This window comes from Bos grunniens, chromosome 2, assembly GCF_055505025.1.
Source record: "Bos grunniens cultivar Pamir isolate PY7600 chromosome 2, Bosgru_T2T1.0, whole genome shotgun sequence".
Taxonomy (NCBI): domain Eukaryota; kingdom Metazoa; phylum Chordata; class Mammalia; order Artiodactyla; family Bovidae; genus Bos; species Bos grunniens.
The window spans coordinates 120,089,906-120,109,466 of record NC_141166.1 but is presented as its reverse complement, the minus strand read 5'-3'; the positions used below and the strand labels follow the sequence as shown (position 1 = coordinate 120,109,466).

Here is a 19,561-nt window from a genome sequence, read left to right as displayed (position 1 = left end):
TAGTGAGGAAAGTTGAATTCTGCTGCTGGCCACTTGAGCTGTGAACCAAGTGAAGTGTAGGGAACTAGAAGGCAAGATGAGGTGGGCTTAACAGGGTTTGAGGTCAGGTGGTTAAAGGCCTAGCAGCAGTGGAGATGTCCCTTGTGTGTGCTCGGTCGTGTCTGACAGTTTGTGACCCCCTGGACTGTAGTCCACCAGGCTCTTCTGTCCATGGAATTTCCAGGTAAGAATACTGGAGTGGGGTTGCCATTTCTGCTCTAGGAGTACCTTCTTGACCCAGGGATCAAACTCATATCTCTTGCGTCGCCTGTATTGGCAGGCGGATTCCTTACCACTGCACCACCTGGGAAGCCCCAGAGACATCCCTTAAGATTTATTTTTATTGAGTTAACAAGAAGAACTGCTACCAAAAACTCTTTTCTATTAAAGAATAATATAAGGAGACTGATGGTAGATACAGTAAGCATTGAGACAGAATTTTCATTTTAAAAATTTAGAAGGAAATTTCCAAAGTGTGAAATAATACAGTTATATTGTAGTGGGATGTGCTTTTAATTTAAGGCCTGGATTTCTCTCCAGGCAGCATTGCAGGTATTTACAGAATCCTTTTGCTCTGTGTGGGTAGAATGCAGTGGCGCCCTATGTTTTTTAGTGGCAAGTTGGGAAAGTCCTTGTAGTCTGGAGATAAAGAAGACCTATGAGAAATCTTATTAGAGAGGTCAAAACTATTTTGCCTTCTTCTAAAATGAAACTAGGGATTATCTTATAGGATCTTCCCTAAATGGAACCTTCCCCTTAATTTTTTCCTGTATACAATGGCAGAGAGAATGGGGGGGCGGTGGTGGGAAATGGGCAGATTTGATTCTGTCTCCTGTTAACTGAGAAAGTAGGATCAGTTAGATTTGATGACTGACACAGAATGAGGAAATTGTCACGTGGCTAGTTTTACAGGTAATATTTTAGAGGAAGTGCTGGTTTGAGGAGAGGAGGAAATGAGTTCCAACTTGGGCGTCTAGTTCAGCGGGCTTTTGGTGCATCCACACGGAGGTTTCTATAGGCATTTGGAGATAAAGCTTTGGAACACTGTAGAAAAGATTGGATGAAGTAAAATCGTTCTTATGAATATTAGCCTAAGATGTGGAAGTGGAGATGGTCTTCCAGAGAGAATGTGGAGAAAGGAAAGTTAAGGACTATTCATTTGTTCATTTAACAAGTATTGAGAAACTTTTGGGATTATAATAATGAACAAAACAGACAAAATCCCTGAGCAAAGATTAAACTCTGTGGAATGGTAAAATGTTAGAGGGGTGGACAGAAGAAGAGACAAAAGCAAAACCAGTGAACTTGGTGTCTTTGGTGTAAGATGAGAAATGAGAACTTCAAGAATGTGGTTAGCAGTACCAAGTGCTAGACACAGTGTTATAGAAGAAGGAAGTGGCCCCTAGATTTAGCAACAAGAAAGTCATTAGGTAACCTTGATACATACTGTGGAATCCCAAGAGTGGAAACCAGACTGGTAAAAGGGGTTAATGGGAGATTAAGAATTAGAGGTGCTTTATGTGAACTCATCTACCAGAAAAAGCTTGGTTGTGTAGAGAAAGAGAATGGAATTAGAGAGGGGGCAGCATAAAGGGAATTTGCCCCATATATGTCATAATTATATTTAAATGAATCAGTAAATAAGTTCAACATATAGAATTTTTCTTTAAAACTAACTCATTTGGAAATCAATACTGTAAATCCAGAAGTAGCTGATAGAGATTTTGAAACAAAAATCAACAACTTCCTGCTCTCATAGAGCCTGCATTCTAGTGAAAAGGCTGGATCTTCCTATGTACCAGAAAAGACTTAAAAAAAGTTTAGGTAGCATATTCATATGATCATTATCATTTTAATTTCTTTGGTAACTTAAACACAGACTAATATGGATTGGCTTCATGGTGTGGGAAGTGAATGGGGGTTAACACTTTCAGTTTATAATGAGTGATTTTTGGTATGAATATTGGTCTTGGAAAAGGAAATGGCAGTCCCCTCCAGTATTTTTGCCTGGAGAATTCCATGGACAGAGGAGCCTGGGGGGCTACATTCTGTGGTGTCGCAAAGAGTCAGACATGACGGAAGCGACTTAACACACAACACGCGTTGGTGTCACTGAGTTCTTAAAAAATGACAAGACTTTTAGATTTTGTCTTTTTTTTTTACTCATCTGAGTCTCACTGTCTTAAGAAGTCCCCAAGTTGGTGCTGTCTTCCCTACATAGAGTCAAAGACCAGTCAGAAGTGTTTATGTTGTTTATTCCTCATTGTTTAAAAACCCAAACAATATCTAATACTATCTGCACAGCTTCTAAGCCTGTCACTTCTACGTGGTAACCTTCAGTCATTCAGATGGTTATGCGTCCAAGCACACACCTGGTGTACTGTAGTGTACCAGAAAGCAGGCAGGGAGGACAGATCTGCATTTCTGCATTTGTATTGATAATTCTGATTTGACATTCAGAATTTGTTCAGATTTCTACAGAGAGAATACAGTGCAGATATATTTATTAAGTAATCCCCCTTTTGGGATCCCAGGGCAACATCATCTACTCAAATACATGTAATATTTCTATAGTACATCATGTGAAGAGTCACATAAAGTCTTGAGTTAGTGCATGTCAAATTTTGCTGTCAAATGAGTTTACCAAAAATCTGTATTTTTAGGACATTTCGGATTTCAGAATAGCAGGTAAGGGACTGTCACTCTTGTGACTTTTCTTGAAAAGTTTTGACCCTTTTATTTTCTTGGTATTATGAACCTGTGCTGAAATTGAATTACAGTATCAAATATTTTTCTTATGTGGCATATCATGGGGCAAATTTCTTGCTAATATGTATGTATTCCAAAAAATAGCAAGAAAAAAGAAGGAAGCAGTTTTCTTAAACAATTTTTTTTTCCTCTAGTACAAATAGGGACTGGCCATGGCAATCTTGTCATTCATGCTTAAGAACTGTGGCCAATCTGTTATTCCTATCTGTTCCTTGAAAAGGAAAATGAGTATTTGGAAGGGTCATCGGTTTGTGTCCTATTTGGAAATTTTTCCAAGGATTCCATCAACACCACCTTTCCATTACATTTTTGTATTAAGAACAGATTTGCACTAGCTTTCAATTTGAATGCTATTTACTATTCCATTTTCTTATTTTGTTTTTTGTTTTAAACTCTCTTATAATGTTTGGAGTTTGCCATGCTTACTGTTCCTATGTAGAATGCAGAAGAGCAAACTAAAGGAAATCGACTTTCTTTTAACAATTTTATGATAGTATATTTCCACAAGTTCCTCGAACATGGGTTGAAGATACCTAAGGGACAGTAGTAGATGTTTTATTTTGAAATAATTGAGAAAGTAATGCCTTAATTAATTGAATATTTTCCTGTTTTTTGAACTTTTGAGATAATTGCAGAATGTATAATTTTATAGTTTCCAGTTACTAAAGCAGTCTTCTTACAAATCTTATTAAGTATTTTGCTTTCTGATGCTTGCTGAAACAACATCTTATTATAAAATATTCTCCTTGCTCAGGAGAGCAGGTGTGGTTTTGCTGAGTGACTTACTTGTGACAAGGAGAGAGAAATTTAATAATTCATCATGAAATCCACACAGTGATGCTAAGAAGAGCAGTGAGAACTATAAACTCTAGATAAATTACTCTCATTGCAGGAATTTCCAATTAGTCTACGTATCAAGCATGCACATATTGAACTCTCAGAATTTCCCTGCAGGCATATTCTGTATAAATCTGGACGATGATAGTACTTTATGCATATTTTGTTAGAACTGGGATAGCAGTCTATAGTATTATCAATTTCACTCTTATGTTTTGGGACATAGAAATGTAACAGATTGTACTTGATTGCCAGAAAAGTATTTGGTGATGACGGTTGAAGGGTAGAAAGGTGAAAGATGACACTGATCAGAAAGAAAACTCAGTAAACTTAAATGGGTGAGATAATTTCAAATTAAAGGCATTAAAAATTGCCAGGTGTGTGTGAGTGTAGGATGAGAAGAGAAACCAGGTTGTGTGTGTGTGTGTGTGTGTGTGTGTGTGTGTGTGTGTGTGTGGGATGAGAAGAGAAACTGGGTTTTAGACCCTAGAGGGATTGTCAAGGACAATACTAGATATTGTACAATAGTCAAGTGATTTATTTGCTCATATTGTACCTGGTCACAGTGAATTCTTGATACGCAAATTAAATAAAGGGATCCTTAACATTATTATTCATGTTAAAAAAAATAGTAGGGCCTCATTATATTAACATCAAAACCTTTACTATCTGGAACTTTGAATGGATCAGTTTAGGAAAATTTTATGCATAGTATATATAGATTGTGTCTTTTTACATTTTATAGTTTACCAATTTGGCATCAGCTTACTAATGTTGCTATTTTCCTTGGGATGCAGTATCAGATGGTTTGGCATCAGATAAACTTTCTTGAATTTTAGCTCTGTCACTTACTAGCAGTGATTTATTTGTACCCATCGCTTCAACTCTCTGTACCTCAGTTTTCCCATTGAAAAATAAGGTTTAAAAAAGTCACACAAGCAGGGTAACCATGAAGGTTGAATAAGAATATAGAAATGAAGTACCTGGTATAGTGTCTTTGTGACTATAACAGTTTTATATATTTGTTGTTGCTGCTATTGTTATCTGACTCTAAATTAGATGTTTCTGACTTCTGACACAAGAAATGTATGTAATTAGTTCATCTCATATATCTCAGAAACATCATTGTAATGTGCTGTAGAATTGTTAGTGTAGATGGCAAATTAGTGTGTTGTGGAGCTACTATACACATTGGCATTCTTCCCTTTGGCTGGTTCTGCACAGCATTGGGCAAGCTGTGTTCACCGTTGTATCATTCCTGTCAGCCAAGGGTCACTAACCATCACATTATTTTAAAATGACTTACCTCATTGGAAAACATGTTTTACAGTTGAGAAAAATGCTTTTTGAATGTTTATAAATTATTGGTACTAGAGTTTAGACTATCTCCTTTATTATCAATTTGGGCACACTATATAGGTAAAGGCTCTATAGGTATACAGTATACACTATATAGGTATATGGAGGAGGAAATGGCACCCCACTCCAGTACCTTTGCCCGGAAAATCCCATGGCGGAGGAGCCCGGTAGGCTACATACAGTCCATGGGGTCGCAAAGAGTCGGACGATATAAGTAAAGGCTGATTTTGAAATACATTTTATTTTAGGTACATGCTAAGGTAAGTTCTCTTGGGTTGAAAATACGTTTATCTGTATGGATTTAAGTATTTCTGAAAGTCCAGATCCCACCCTGTTCTCATTCTTCTACCCAGAAAACCATGATGTGCATATAATGCTTTTCAGCAAGTTCATACTATTAAACTGGACTAGAAAATGTGCTCTTCCATTATTTTGTCCCCCATTAAGGGAAGAGACCTCCAGTCTGCCTCCTTTATTTGGAAGGAAGACTGCATAGAGGATGTTGGTCAACTGAGTTAGTGCTCATTTCAAGTTAGCATGGATCCTACTATATAAACACACCCCATCATAGAGTAGGGCAAATTGTTCAACTTTGGATCTAAACACAGTCCACATATTACATGTGTTAAGTCTGTTAAGCCTCTTATAACAGTTGTACCACCCATTTCTTTCTTTTTTTGTCCCCCATGTCATCGAATTGTTGAAGAAAGTGCTTCATTTGTCTTGTATGTTAAAGCCCATCAATAAAAAAATCCCCAATAATGTACTTAGTGCTCACCAGGTATCTGGTCTTGGCAGGCATTTGTACACAAGAGAGAATTTGTAAACTAAAGAGTTGGTGGAACAGTAAGTGGGCGTATCTTAAGAACACATGAGTGCATGCCCACATCATTCTGTATGGGTCAGATGGGACTGAACAGAATTGACCTCAGATAATCCATGTTCCATATGATGACTTCAGTTCAGTTGAGTCACTCAGTCGTGTCCAACTCATTGTGACCCCATGGGCTGCAGCTTGTTTTTCTCTTTTGCAAATTAGTGGAAATCCATTCTAAAAGTTGTGGTTTCTGTGTCGGTGTCAATTCTTGGCTGTCAGCAGGGTTTGTTTTTCTTTTTTTCCATTTTATCAGTACCCCTTCTGGTTACTCAGTCTAAGCTAAAGGATAGATCATTTATCTTCTGGAGATGTGGTCAATCACTATCTGCACTGTTGTTCAGTGGCCCAGGATTGTATATGAAGTTTGTGATGGTAATAATACTTCTAATACTAGGCTTTTCTTGTTGTTTATGTAAAATGATTATTTATCATCATAGCAGACTGTGGGGATCACACATTGATGATTAAAACATAGACAAACTCTACGGTGAGGATTATTATATTCCTTATTTCTCATAATCTGAATCTGTCATGGAAAATAACCAAATGACTTTTCCCATAATTGGTTATGAGTTGTTTTTTTTTTTTTTTAACTTTTGACAGTATCTGAAGAATTAATTAGTATCATATCTTCAGTTCAGTTTAGTCTTTCAGTTGTGTCCAACTCTTTGTGACCCCATGGACTGCAGCATGCCAAGCCTCCCTGTCCATCACCAACTCCAGGAGTTTGCTCAAACTCACATCCATTGAGTCAGTGATGCCATCCAACCATCTCATCCTCTGTCGTCCCCTTCTCCTCCTGCCCTCAATCTTTCCCAACATCAGGGTCTTTTCAAATAAGTCAGTTGTTCACATCAAGTGGCCAAAGTATTGGAGTTTCAGCTTCAACATCAGTTATTCCAATGAACACTCAGGACTGATTTTCTTTAGTATGAACTGGTTGGATCTCCTTGCAGTTCAAGGGACTCTCAAGTCTTCTCCAACATCATAGTTCAAAAGCCTCAATTCTTTGGTGCTCAGCTTTCTTTATAGTCCAACTCTCACATCCATACATGACTACTGGAAAAACCATAGCCTTGACTAGACGGATCTTTGTTGGCAAAGTCATGTCTCTGCTTTTTAATATTCTGTCTAGGTTGGTCATAGCTTTTCTTCCAAGGAGGAAGTGTCTTTTAATTCCATGGCTGCAGTCACCATCTGCAGTGACTTTAGAGCCACCAAAAATAAAGTCAACCACTGTTTCCACTGTTTTCCCATATATTTGCCATGAAGTGATAGGACTGGAAGCCATGATCTTAGTTTTCTGAACGTTGAATTTTAAGCCAACTTTTCCACTCTCGTCTTTCACTTTCATCAAGAGGTTCTTTAGTTCTTGACTTTCTGCCATACAGGGGGTGTTATCTGCATATCTGAGGTTACTGATATTTCTCCCAGCAATCTTGATTCCAGCTTGTGCTTCTTCCAGCCCAGCGTTTCTCATGATGTACTCTGCATATAAGTTAAATAAGCAGGGTGACAATATACAGCCTTGATGTACTCCTTTCCTATTTGGAACCAGTCTGTTGTTCCATGTCCAGTTCAAACTGTTGCTTCCAGACCTTCATACAGATTTCTCAAGAGGCAGGTCAGGTGTCTGGTATTCCCATCTCTTTCAGGATTTTCCACAGTGTGTTGTCATCCACACAGTCAAAGGCTTTGGCATAGTCAATAAAGCAGAAACAGATGTTTCTCTGGAACTGTCTTGCTTTTTCCATGATCCGGCGGATGTTGGCAATTTGATCTCGGGTTCCTCTGGCTTTTCTAAAACCAGCTTGAACATCTGGAAGTTCACGACTCATGTATTATTGAAGCCTGGCTTGGAGAAATTTGCATATCGTATCTGGAGACTGTCAAAACAAGGATTCAGAATGCCCTGACTAAAAGCCTCTAGTGTCTACTAATCGTTTAGAATTGTGTTGTATAGTATGGTAACCAGTAGCCACATGTAGCTATTAATGTTTAAATATAAACTTAATTAAAATCATATAAAATAAATTTTCTCATTTCCACTAGGTATATTTGAAGTTCTCAATAGCCACATGTGGCCAGTGACTATTGTATTGGTATAGTGGCTACTGACAGTACAGAAAAAGAACCTTTCCATTAGTGCAGAAAGTTCTTTTGTATAGTGCTGATTTAGAAGTGTCAGCTAGCAGAGAGGGGAAAAAAAAATAAGAGGATCAAGGACAAAAATAATGCAAATGAGTCTGTGGCAGTGACTGGTGTCTAGCGTCTGTTGAAGGAGGGCCTTGTTCTGTCTTCTGTGTTTTCCCCTTCTGGATCAGAGAAGTCCTGAAAATGAGTCACAGGTGATTGATGGCAGCAGTATCCACCAGCATATTCCCTGCAAAAAGTAAAGAGTACCAGGCAGAGTCTTTTACTTAGATTAGATTCTTTTGAGGTTCATTTTGGACAATTCAGTTCTTGAGCCTAGTTCACAGAGGGAGTCTTGGTGAATGTAAGGAAGGGGCAGAAGCTCCTGTGGACAAAAAGTGACTCAGTTAATCCGTGGTGCCAGCGGGGTGTGTTTGTGCGTGCGTGCTCAGTCGTACCCCGTGGACTGTCATTCTCCAGGCTCCTCTGTCCATGGAATTTTCCAGGCAAGAGTACTGGAGTGGGTTGCCATTTCCTACTCCAGGGGATCTTCCTGACCTAGCGATCCAATTCATGTCTCTTGTGTCTCCTACATTGGCAGGCAGATTCTTTACCACTGTGCCACCGGGGAAGCCCCAATTAATTTGTATAACAACATTATTAAAATAGAAGAGAATGGAATCCTCTATTGAGGTATTGTATAGTATCATCCCAGGAGTAGGGACAAATTATGAATAGTAAGGACATTAACAGTTCTCTAGGCTTTTAATTTTTACATAAAATATGTTCCAGATCTCACAGTTAATAGGATATTTAAGCCTACGGGCAAGAAAATTTTTACTGTTTATGCCAGTCTATGTATATGCATTTTTTAACTTGAAAAGTACATAATCATTGAAACAATTACTGTTATCAGATACATATCTAGTTTACATAGGAAGACTGAATTCTGATGCAGGTTTTTTCTTTTCTTGCCCTATCAATTTTTCATGTTTTATTTTCATTTTAAGGATAATAAAAGTATTTCATGAACATATTTTGTCATCTGCATGACTCCAGTTCAGTGCTTAAATTTGTGTTTGTGATCATGTTATAGCAGATACATGCATGCTAAAGTCATTTCAATCATGTCCGACTCTGCGATGCTATGGACTGCAGCCTGTCAGGCTCCTCTGTCCATGGGATTCTGAATACTGGAGTGGGTTGATCTTCCTGACTCATGGATCGAACCCCCCATCTCTTATATCTCCTGAATTGGCAGCAAGTTCTTTACCAAAAGCACCACCTGGGAAGCCCATTATAGTAAATACTGTTACTTTAATTATCATGGCTGATGTCCTAAGCTCCAAAAAGCCTGTACTCTGGCCATCAGTGCATTATGAGTAAGAATTTTCTCCCTATAATTGTGCCCAGAATTTCTCAGATTTAAAAAGCACTGATACTGCTTTTTGTTTTTTACATACATGTATGTGCTTTTTATCAGTGAGTTAAGGATTAATATTTGAAATTTATGTTTCCCTTTTCAAATGGTTTATGTCCTAAATTCTTCACTACAAAGTAGATAAGCTGTGGAGTCTTGTATTTGACTCATGATTTAAGACAAATTGATAACCAGTTTCTCCTCCAGAATTGGAAAGCTGAGAAATCTTGAGGAAGAGTTGTATATTGGAATTACCTTGGGGATGCCTTTGTAAAACCAGTGTGCCTAGGTATCCCGCCCCCACCCCACCTCCACCCCTGTATTCAGATCTTCTAAGTAAGTAAGGTGGGTCCCAATATATGTACAAGTAATTCTCCAGCCATGCAGGTTTTCATATTCCACTTTTTTTTTTGTTAACATAGTAACTTTGGGATCTTGTTTTACAGTATTAAGTAATAATCTGAAGTGACATGTGTAAAAAAACCCCATCCAGCCACTTTGCTTTATTAGTAGCTGAGTGCTTTGCTTATCATTATAGATTTACTTTTTGTAAATAAATTAACTTTACTTTTTATAAGTTAATCTATAAATAAATTCATAAGTAAGCTTCATGTGTTAGGATTGTTCGTTGCTATCTACCCAGTTCTTAGAAGGATGCCTGGCAAAATACAAGTACAATAAATGTTTGTTGTTATTGAATAAATGTATGTATAAATAATACTGGATGATAAGGATATACTAGGATATAATGATGTAGAGGTTAAAAAAAAATACCATTACCTTTGGGCAAAAGTTTGTTGAATAAAATTTTTTGAGTTTTATACCTCTATACATTTATAGCCGTAAAAACAGAATCTTTGAAAAGAATCGTGATTTGTGTATGGCAAATACACATTGTGTAAGTCATTTTGAGGAGGCAAGTGGGACCTAAAATCCAGCCAAGACTAGGTTATAATACCTTCAGGGCTGTATCACCTGAGGTGAGGGAGGAGTAGCTTCTGTTTTTTAATTAGAAATGTTTGTTCATTAATACTTGACATAATTCATAGAGTTAGTTAAGTTTGCCATCTTATTTTTTTCTTTTTGTCCTCTGTTTTTTGTTCTGTTCCTTCTCTCCTGCATTTATAAATTATTTTTTTAATTCGATTTTAATTTATCTGTAGACATTTTAGTTATATTTATTTGCATTTTTTGTCATTTCTTTAGAGAATATCATGTCTGTCCTTAACTTTTCACAGGCTTCTTAGAGTTCATATTGTACTGCCTCAGAAAAAAATCAGAAACCTTGCCTCATGTAGGTCCATTTTAGTCCACATATATCTGCATACATACACTCAGTCGCTCAGTCGTGTCCGACTCTTTGCGACTCTGGACTGCAGCACTCCAGGCCTCCCTGTCCATCACCAACTCCAGGAGTTTACTCAAACTCATGTCCATTAAGTCTGTGATGCCATCCAACCATCTCATCCTCTGTCATCCCCTTCTCCTCCCGCCTTCAGTCTTTCCCAGCATCAGGGTCTTTTCAAATGAGTCAGTTCTTTGCATCAGGTGGCCAAAGTATTGGAGTTTCAACTTCAGCATCAGTCCTTCCAATGAATATTCAGGACTGATCTCCTTTACGATGGACTGGTTGGATCTCCTTGCTGTCCAAGGGACTCTTAAGAGTCTTCTCCAACACAGTTTCTGCTTTAAACAGATCTGTGTATTTTAGATAAAGGAAAAAGTAGTCTTTTATGTTTCTTGAGAGAGTTACCATTTCCAGTGTTATGCTTTCCCTTTTGAAAAGCCATACTTCTATCTGGTATTATTTCCCTTAGCATTCCTTGCAGTGCAGGTCTGCTGGTGATGCATTCTCTTAGTGTCTCTTAGTTGTTTTTGTTTGCTTTGTTCAGTCAGAAAAAATCCTTTATTTCATCTTCATTCTTAAGATTATTTTTGCTGAAAGTTAACAGTTTCTTAATCTTTTAGCACTTTAAAGATTATTCTGCTGTCTTTTGGTCTCCTTAGTTTCTAAAGAAAAGTCAGAAATAATTTGAATTATTCCCCATATATAATGTGTTCTTTTTTCTTCTTGCTGCTCTCAGGATTTTCTCTTTATCTTTAGTTTTCAGCAGTTTGATTACGACTACTATATATAACTATTTGTGTAAATGTGGTTTTCTTAATCCTGTTGGGGAGTGCTCAAGCTTCTTGAATCTGTAAATTTGTGTCTTTCATCAAATTTGGGGATATCTTGGCTGTTATTTCTTGAAATATTTCTTCTATCCCATTCTTTCTCTCTTTCCTTCTTGTACTTTAATTACACAATGCCCATTTATATTGTCCCACATATCCCTGATACAGTTCATTAAAATTTCTATTCTTTAGATTGGATAATTTCTAATGATTTTACATCAAACTCATTGGCTTTCCTTTATCTCCATTTTGCTCTTAAGTATGTCCAGTGAATTTTTTTGCTTCATGTATTTTTCAGTCCTTGGATTTCACTTTGGTTCATTTTTTGTTTTGGGTTTTTTTTTTTCCCCTGAAATTTTCTATATTTTTATTCCTTACAAGCATGTTTTCCTTTTCACTTTTGACTACGCTTTGAAAACCTCTTATGCTAATTTCAGCATCTGGGTTGGTGTCTCAGTATTGGTTTTCTTTGATTGTCTTTTTTCTCAAGATTGGGCCACAGTTATCTGATAAGTTGTTTTTTAATTATATGGTGGACGTTTTACTATTCTGTTAAGACTTTGGATTCTGGTGTATTCCCCTGAGGAATGGGGACCCTTTAGGCGATTATTTGATAAGGCTTAAGTTGCAAATTCTATCTCTTGAACCCATCTGTCTCTTGAGTTGTTCACATCTCTGTTCAGTTCTGTGATCCTGAGCGGGACTCTGTTCAGTATGTGTGTGGGTTTAGTATGTGTATGGGTGCAGGTGTAGTCAGAAATTTGGGAGAGTATATTGAGCACATGGGACTTCCCTTCTCTAGCTTTCTCTGCTCTGGGAGTCCCTGAGCAATAATATGCTTTAGATTGCAGTTATACTTTGTAGATAGATACATTTGTGAAGAATCAGCTATATTTTGTTTTTACTAATCTAGATAGCATGATAACCATGGTAAAGGAGACTTTTCTTAGTGATTTATATACCTCCTCAACTGCATTGTGATGGCAACTCTGTATCACTGTACTTTATAGTGCCTAGATTATTTGTGTATGTGGTCCAGTGAAAAGAATACCTAGTCAGGTGTCCTTAAGCTAGGTTTCTAGTCTGCTGCTAGCTTGTTTTATAGCTTAGAACATTGTTATAACTTAGAACATTGAAATGACTTATCTGACAGTGTTCTTATCCTTAAAATGAAGAATTGGACGAGATAATCTGTATCATCCTTTCTCCAATTCAAATTAGATTTATTTAAAATTGTTTTCAGTTATTTTAGTGCTGAGCACAGTTTTTACTCTATATTCTCTACCTCTTTTAATGTTTTTTTCTATTTGACTTTTGTGATTTCATTACCTTACACCATACCATAAATTATAAACTGCTGCTGCTAAGTCACTTCAGTCGTATCCGACTCTGTGCGACCCCATAGACGGCAGCCCACCAGGCTCCCCCGTCCCTGGGATTCTCCAGGCGAGAACACTGGAGTGGGTTAAATTATAAACTATTGATATGCAATTCTTATAAAATACGTGAATGGCAGTTGTGTATGAACATAACTTTGAGTTCAGCATTTTTCAAAAATTACCGAAATAATGACGTCATTATTTTACACACTTATTAATGTTAACAAAGGCTTATTTTGGTATATTTTACAGGTGACATTTGCAGACAGAAAGGTAAACTGTCAAGGAATTCATCCTGTTTGGTATTTATTTGGGCCGGCTTAAGGAGTCTTTGACATATCAGATCAACTGGCAAAAGAAAATGAAAAGCAGTGTGGCACAAATAAAGGTAAGTGTTTGAAACTTATAATAAAGAACATAAATTTGTAGTCATTCATCTACCCTTTAAACAAAAATGCATTTCTGTAATTAGGACAGTAGAATCAGACGGTAGAGTTGTGTTGTACACACATTGAACTTAACACAATTTCAACTCTAGATATTTGGCCAGATGGTCAAGTGGTTGGTTGAGAGAACATACAGGGGTGGAGGAGGGTGTGTGTGTGTGTGTGTGTGTGTGTGTGTGTGTGTGTGTGTGTGTGCGTGCGTGTGTATGAGTGTGTGCATGTGTGTGTAAATCAAGAAAGTATATATGAGTGAGCATGTATGTATAAAAGAAAAATAACAAACAGCAGGAAATTCCGCCATTCTTCTTAAAGAGCATTATTTCCTGCATGAGTATAAAATGGAAGATGATTGTCTGCTTTCTCAGTTGGTCACAGTTTTTGCATGTCTGTCTACAAGTGAACCTCTTGTTGCATATTGCAGATGCATAAATGGGCTACTTATTTTGTGCTGTAGTTTAGACATTATACATTCGTTTATTCACCAAATATTCACTGAATTCTTACTATGTCCCAGTGATTGTTTTGAGCACTTTGGATAAAATGGTGAATAAAACAGGACTCCTTGGTCTTGTGGAGTTTGCATTCTAGTGGTGGAGAAAGCAAATAGATCATAAACTTAATATGTAAGTGGATTATATAGTGTTTTCACAGTGTTAAATGCTAGATTGTGCTATGGAGAAAAGAAATAGGGTAAGGTTGATCAGTAGCAATTGGATGATGCAGCTTTCAATAGGGAGGGCCCAGTGCAAGGGGGCTTTTGTGAGCACACATTTGAAGGAAATGAGGCAGTTAGCCCAGTAGATGTCTAGGAGAGGAGTGTGCTAGGCAAAGGGAACAGCAGAGGCAAAACTGACGAGTCCAGTGTGGCTCGAGTAGGTTCTGAGAATAGTAGAATAGTAGAGGTAGTCAGAGTGGTCACAAGAACTGTAACTCCATCTGCTTCAGACCTGTTCCTCTGACTCTGTGGACTTTGTGGAAGAGCAAACCATTCTCCTTCCTTTTCGTTTCAGCTGCACAGATCTACTTGCCAATGTGTGTAGTTCATAGATCTACAAGCAGGCACATTACTTCCTGTATCTTGGAGTCAGTAAAGGGGAAGGTGGATTTTTATTTGATTATAAAGACAGACACTTCTCCTTTCCGCTCCTCCACCACCTCTGCACCCCTAAACCTACTTTAGTGTGAGATAGGAGCTCCTTAACAGCAGGCACTAGGTACCAGGCTTGAGGTGTCATAAATGCTTAACAAAATGAATTGGTATGCTTAGGGACCGAGACAGGCTCTGTGGCCATCTCTTCAAACTTCTTTTGAGTATGAGAAGACACTGTCCAGTCCTCCCTCCTAGGTAGACATCCAGCCTGTGCTTACATATTTCCTTTGACAGGGCGTTCGCTGTCCCAGAAGCTGGCGCCATCTGTCAGTAGATACCTTCTTCATATTGCGTTCTGAATACTGCCTCTTTGGAACTTGTATTCATTGGTCCACTGACAGTTAAACACTTAATTGTGGGCCTAGTAGATGGCAGACTGTGGTAGGAGCTGGGGACCTAAGGAGAAAGGAGACCTTGTGCAGAACTGGCTCTTGACTGAGCCATGTTAGACAAGAGCACTCAGTTCAGTCTCTGCCTTTTACACAGAGCGAAAAGTGTTCAGTCTTTCTCAGAGTCCTCTTCCTGTTTCTCTCGACGGGGCCTCTCCACATGCTCCTTTTGTTGTCCACATGGATCTTCTGGGAAATGTCCCCAGCAAGCTGTTCACTGTTAGTGGCTCAACCCTCTTCAGCCAGTTCTCAGTTTCATTTGCCTTCGTCTCTCCATCTTGTTGGCCACTAGCTGGGTTGGGTCCATTCTTACCTCAGATCCTCTCTTGATGTTCTGAGGCCTCATCTCTAAGGTTCAGGAGGCTTCAGCTGACGATTCCTTATTTTTCCATTGACTTTACGTAGCTTCCTTAGTCGGTTAGAGGCAAGTTCCCTAACTCTTCCAGCCTCTCCTCTCTTTTTGTTCTAAAGACTTGTTCCCTGAGCCTAAGGGATGCTCAGAGCCTCTGGACACAGGCTTCCTGCTCCTATCACCTCCTCGCACTGCTGTCTACATTGTAAGAGACTACAGGTGACTGCTCAGTGTACCGTATTTGCTTTGCTTAAAGAAAGATTTAGAGAATTTTTAAAGGTAATTTCAACAATATATTACCATCAACTACTGCTCTGACTTCGAATCCAACCTCTGTGATAAGGGAAAGAGGGAAATTCAGGTTCTTATTATTTGGATCAAACTTTTAATTTATTTTTCACTAAGTAAAATGTTCTGAAACCCAGTTCAAGTTCCCCTTTACTCACTGTCACTCTTGGTACTGTGTACCCCAGTGCTTGGTCCTACTTAAGATCTCCTATTAGCACTGACTATATGTGCCAGTCATTTGTTAACTTGATCGCATTTATGAAATTCTGAGTCACGACTTCAGTATTTTTGATTTCTCCCTCTTGCTCACAACAGATGTTGTGGAGATGTGTTAAAAATCATTAGCACAGAATTGAGGCCTTCTCCCTAATGTAATCAAAATAATTGTCATGTCTTGTAAAAGAAAAGTAGAGAATGCAGTTTTATTGTTTTCTTTCTCTCCCCACTCCTTCCCCTTCTCCTCCCTATTCTTTATCTGTCTCACATATAATCTGATGTTTTTAACTGTGGAAATCTTTATAATCATCTCTCCTCTAAGATCCTAATCTCCTTGAAGGTTTTTCCTATCTTTTGTATCCCCCAGAGTGTCTAGGCTGGAGGAACGGGTGTGTCGTATAAAAAATAAGTAAATACTGTGTTTGATGTTACCATGAATTGCATGAATCTTGTTCTCCATATTTGTTTAGGATCTTGATGTCAAGTTTTATGGAAGCCTATGTCATATTGAACAACTGCTCACAACAGATGTTGTGCAGAACAATTCTACTTAATTATGCTGCCTGCCCAGTGAAAGAATTTTTAAAAGTTGTAGATATTAGAAACCGGACTTTTAAGATGTTTGCACTCAGTATAAAATACAGCCAGACTGACTACCTTAAATTATAAATTTTGATCACATGTTTATTCACCAGCACACATTAGTCTAATTATCGTATATTATTCAAAAAATTCACGGAGAAGGCAGTGGCACCCCACTCCAGTACTCTTGCCTGGAAAATCCCATGGGCAGAGGAACCTGGTAGGCTGCAAGTCCATGGGGTCGCTTAGAGTCGGAGACAACTGAGCGACTTCACTTTCACTTTTCACTTTCTTGCATTGGAGAAGGAAATGGCAACCCACTTCAGTGTTCTTGCCTTGAGAGTCCCAGGGATGGGGGAGCCTGGTGGGCTGCCGTCTATGGGGTCGCACAGTCGGACACAACTGAAGTGACTTAGCAGCAGCAGCGGCATTCAAAAAATTCAATACTTAAGGAGATTGTATTAGCAATTAATTTACTTGTGATAATAGACTCAAACTGTTGCTAATTAGTCATAGCATAAGAGCGAGGCTGCCCTGGTGACTTGGACGGTAAAGAATCCACCTGCAATGCAGGAGACCCAGGTTCAGTCCCTGGGTCAGGAAGATCCGCTGGAGAAGGGAATGGCAACCAGTATTCTTGACTGGACAGAGAAGCTTGGCCACAGTCAGTGGGGTCAAAGAGTTGGACGTGACTGAGGCACTGACAGCAGTAACATAAGACGACGTTGGAGCTTGTTTACATTTCTTTGCAGTATAATTTTCAATTTTTGAATGTATTTTTTTCCCATTAAGGAGGCAAGCATGTCAGTATGTGGAACAAATTACTCATCATTTGAGTTATTTTTTTCTTAGATTTCAAGATTAAGATTCTTTGAAAACATACTATATTTCCTTTCAGTTAATTAAAATCTGTTCAGTTAATTAAAATCATTTTAATTCTTAAAAATAAGCTTGTCAATATGAACATTTTTATAGGTGGTTTTAAAATTTACCTGTTTATAAATATTTTGGCATCTTATATGGATTTTTAAATTAGGAAATGTTCTTAAACTGGATAATTCATAGCTCTCTCTCATTGTGACATGTATCTTCAGCCTCATATTACATTGAAGTTTCCTTTTTGTATGTTATTCTTCAAAGGATTTGGCTTAGGAGCTATATTTTACAAGTCATATTTTTTAAATCTTTACAGCCTACCATAGTGTCATACAGGCTGTATCAGACACTTAAATAATGTTTGCTGAAAACAAAATTGAATTTTCATAAATACGTTAGTCCGTTTCTTTTGTTTTGTCCAGATTTGGTAACCTGGACTAATGTTATGGTTTTCTTAAGCCAAAGGAGATAAGAACGTAAGTGCAACGTTATAGAAGACTTGGGCATAACCACAGAAAACCTCCGTCCTTTGGTCGTGGTATTCGCCAGGAAAGGCCTTTATAAAAATGGTGTTCTAGAGGATCCTGCTGTGATGTATGTCGGAGAGTGTTTTGCCTATGTTCTCCTCTAGGAGTTTTATAGTTTCTGGTCTTATGTTTAGATCTTTAATCCATTTTGAGTTTATTTTTGTGTATGGTGTTAGAAAGTGGTCCAGTTTCATTCTTTTACAAGTGGTTGACCAGATTTCCCAGCACCACTTGTTAAAGAGATTGTCTTTAATCCATTGTATATTCTTGCCTCCTTTGTCGAAGATAAGGTGTCCATATGTGCATGGATTTATCTCTGGGCGACTCTGTGGGAGAGGGAGAGGGTGGGAAGATTTGGGAGAATGGCAATGAAACATGTAAAATATCATGTAGGAAACGAGTTGCCAGTCCAGGTTCGATGCATGATGCTGGATGCTTGGGGCTGGTGCACTGGGACGGCCCAGAGGGATGGTATGGGGAGGGAGGAGGGAGGAGGGTTCGGGATGGGGAACACATGTATACCTGTGGCGGATTCATTTTGATATTTGGCAAAACTAATACAATTATGTAAAGTTTAAAAATAAAATAAAATTGGAAGAATAAAAAAAAATAAAATATAAAAAAAAATAATAAAATATAACTGATTAAAGCTCAAAAAAAAAAAAAATGGTGTTCTATAAATTTAAATCTTATTGAAAGTAAAAGTGTTAGTAGCTCAGTGGTGTCTGACTCTTTGCGACCTATGGACTGTAGCCTGCCAGGCTCCTCTGTCCATGGAATTCTCCAGACAAGAATACTGGAGTGGGTAGCCATTCCCTTCTTTAGGGGATTTTCCCAACCCAGGCATTGAACCTGGGTCTCCCGGATTGCAGGCAGATTCTTTACTATCTTAATCTCATTACATAGGAATAAAATATTAGCTAAGTGGCATCGAAAATTTAAGAATTATTTTCTTCTAGTAAACCTTGAGGGGTTTTTTTGCTGTTGTTGTTGTTTAAAGACAGTATTTGATCTATAGCAAACATAACTGCCAGACATTTACCTGGGATGGCCTGAAAATTTTGTTTTACCTTATATACTATTTAGGTAGTATAAATTATTTTATGTTTAAAAACATATTTTGAATTAATTTTTAAAGCACTTCCAGTTTTCCAAGATACATGTGTCATTGTTTGTTTTTTTAACAATTTTAAAATTTCCCTTCCCCCTCTTTTTTTCCATTGAAAGCATTCTTCTGGTCATGACAGATGGGAAAATTATAATTCATATCAAAGGACCTCCTCTCCAGAAGACAGGTAAACAATTTTATGTGTTCTAAATACCATTTAAAATTTTATTGACAAGTTTAAGAAATTATTTAGCTCTTAGATTTCTAATTTTAGGTTTACTAACTTTTTTTGATGGTTTTATAGGAAATATTACTTGAGTGGGGTTGAGAACAGATCATCCTTGAATGACTGTTCTAGGAATTTCTAGTAAATAATTCTAGATTTTTATGAAAATTTTTAGGTGAAGGAGAATAATTTTAATATGTCAAATACTGCATAGAAGTTTATAAAATGGAAAGTTTAGTTGAAATCACATTATTTTGAAGTGCTTTTACTCTTAATACTAATGCTTTATATTTACATGGCTCTTTATAGTCCTCAAATGTTTTTATATGTATCTTACCATAATTCTGTTTTAAGTTCGAAGGCCCAGAAATGTTACCATTAATGTTCATCATGCCTTCATAGTATGACTTCAG

At 37.7% G+C, this 19,561-nt stretch overlaps 1 protein-coding gene across 7 annotated transcripts in view; it reads left to right on the top strand.

Moving 5' to 3' along the window:
• CWC22 (CWC22 spliceosome associated protein) overlaps positions 1 to 19,561 on the top strand; it is a 63,953-nt gene that overhangs the window by 4,098 nt on the left and 40,294 nt on the right. For all 7 annotated transcript variants that reach the window (XM_086361124.1, XM_086361074.1, XM_086361115.1 and 4 more), the window contains exons 2-3: positions 13,241 to 13,376; positions 19,042 to 19,109. In XM_086361124.1, the coding sequence (XP_086217250.1) occupies positions 13,350 to 13,376; positions 19,042 to 19,109 (95 nt within the window). In that variant the 5' untranslated portion in view covers positions 13,241 to 13,349. The remainder of the gene's footprint in view (positions 1 to 13,240; positions 13,377 to 19,041; positions 19,110 to 19,561) is intronic.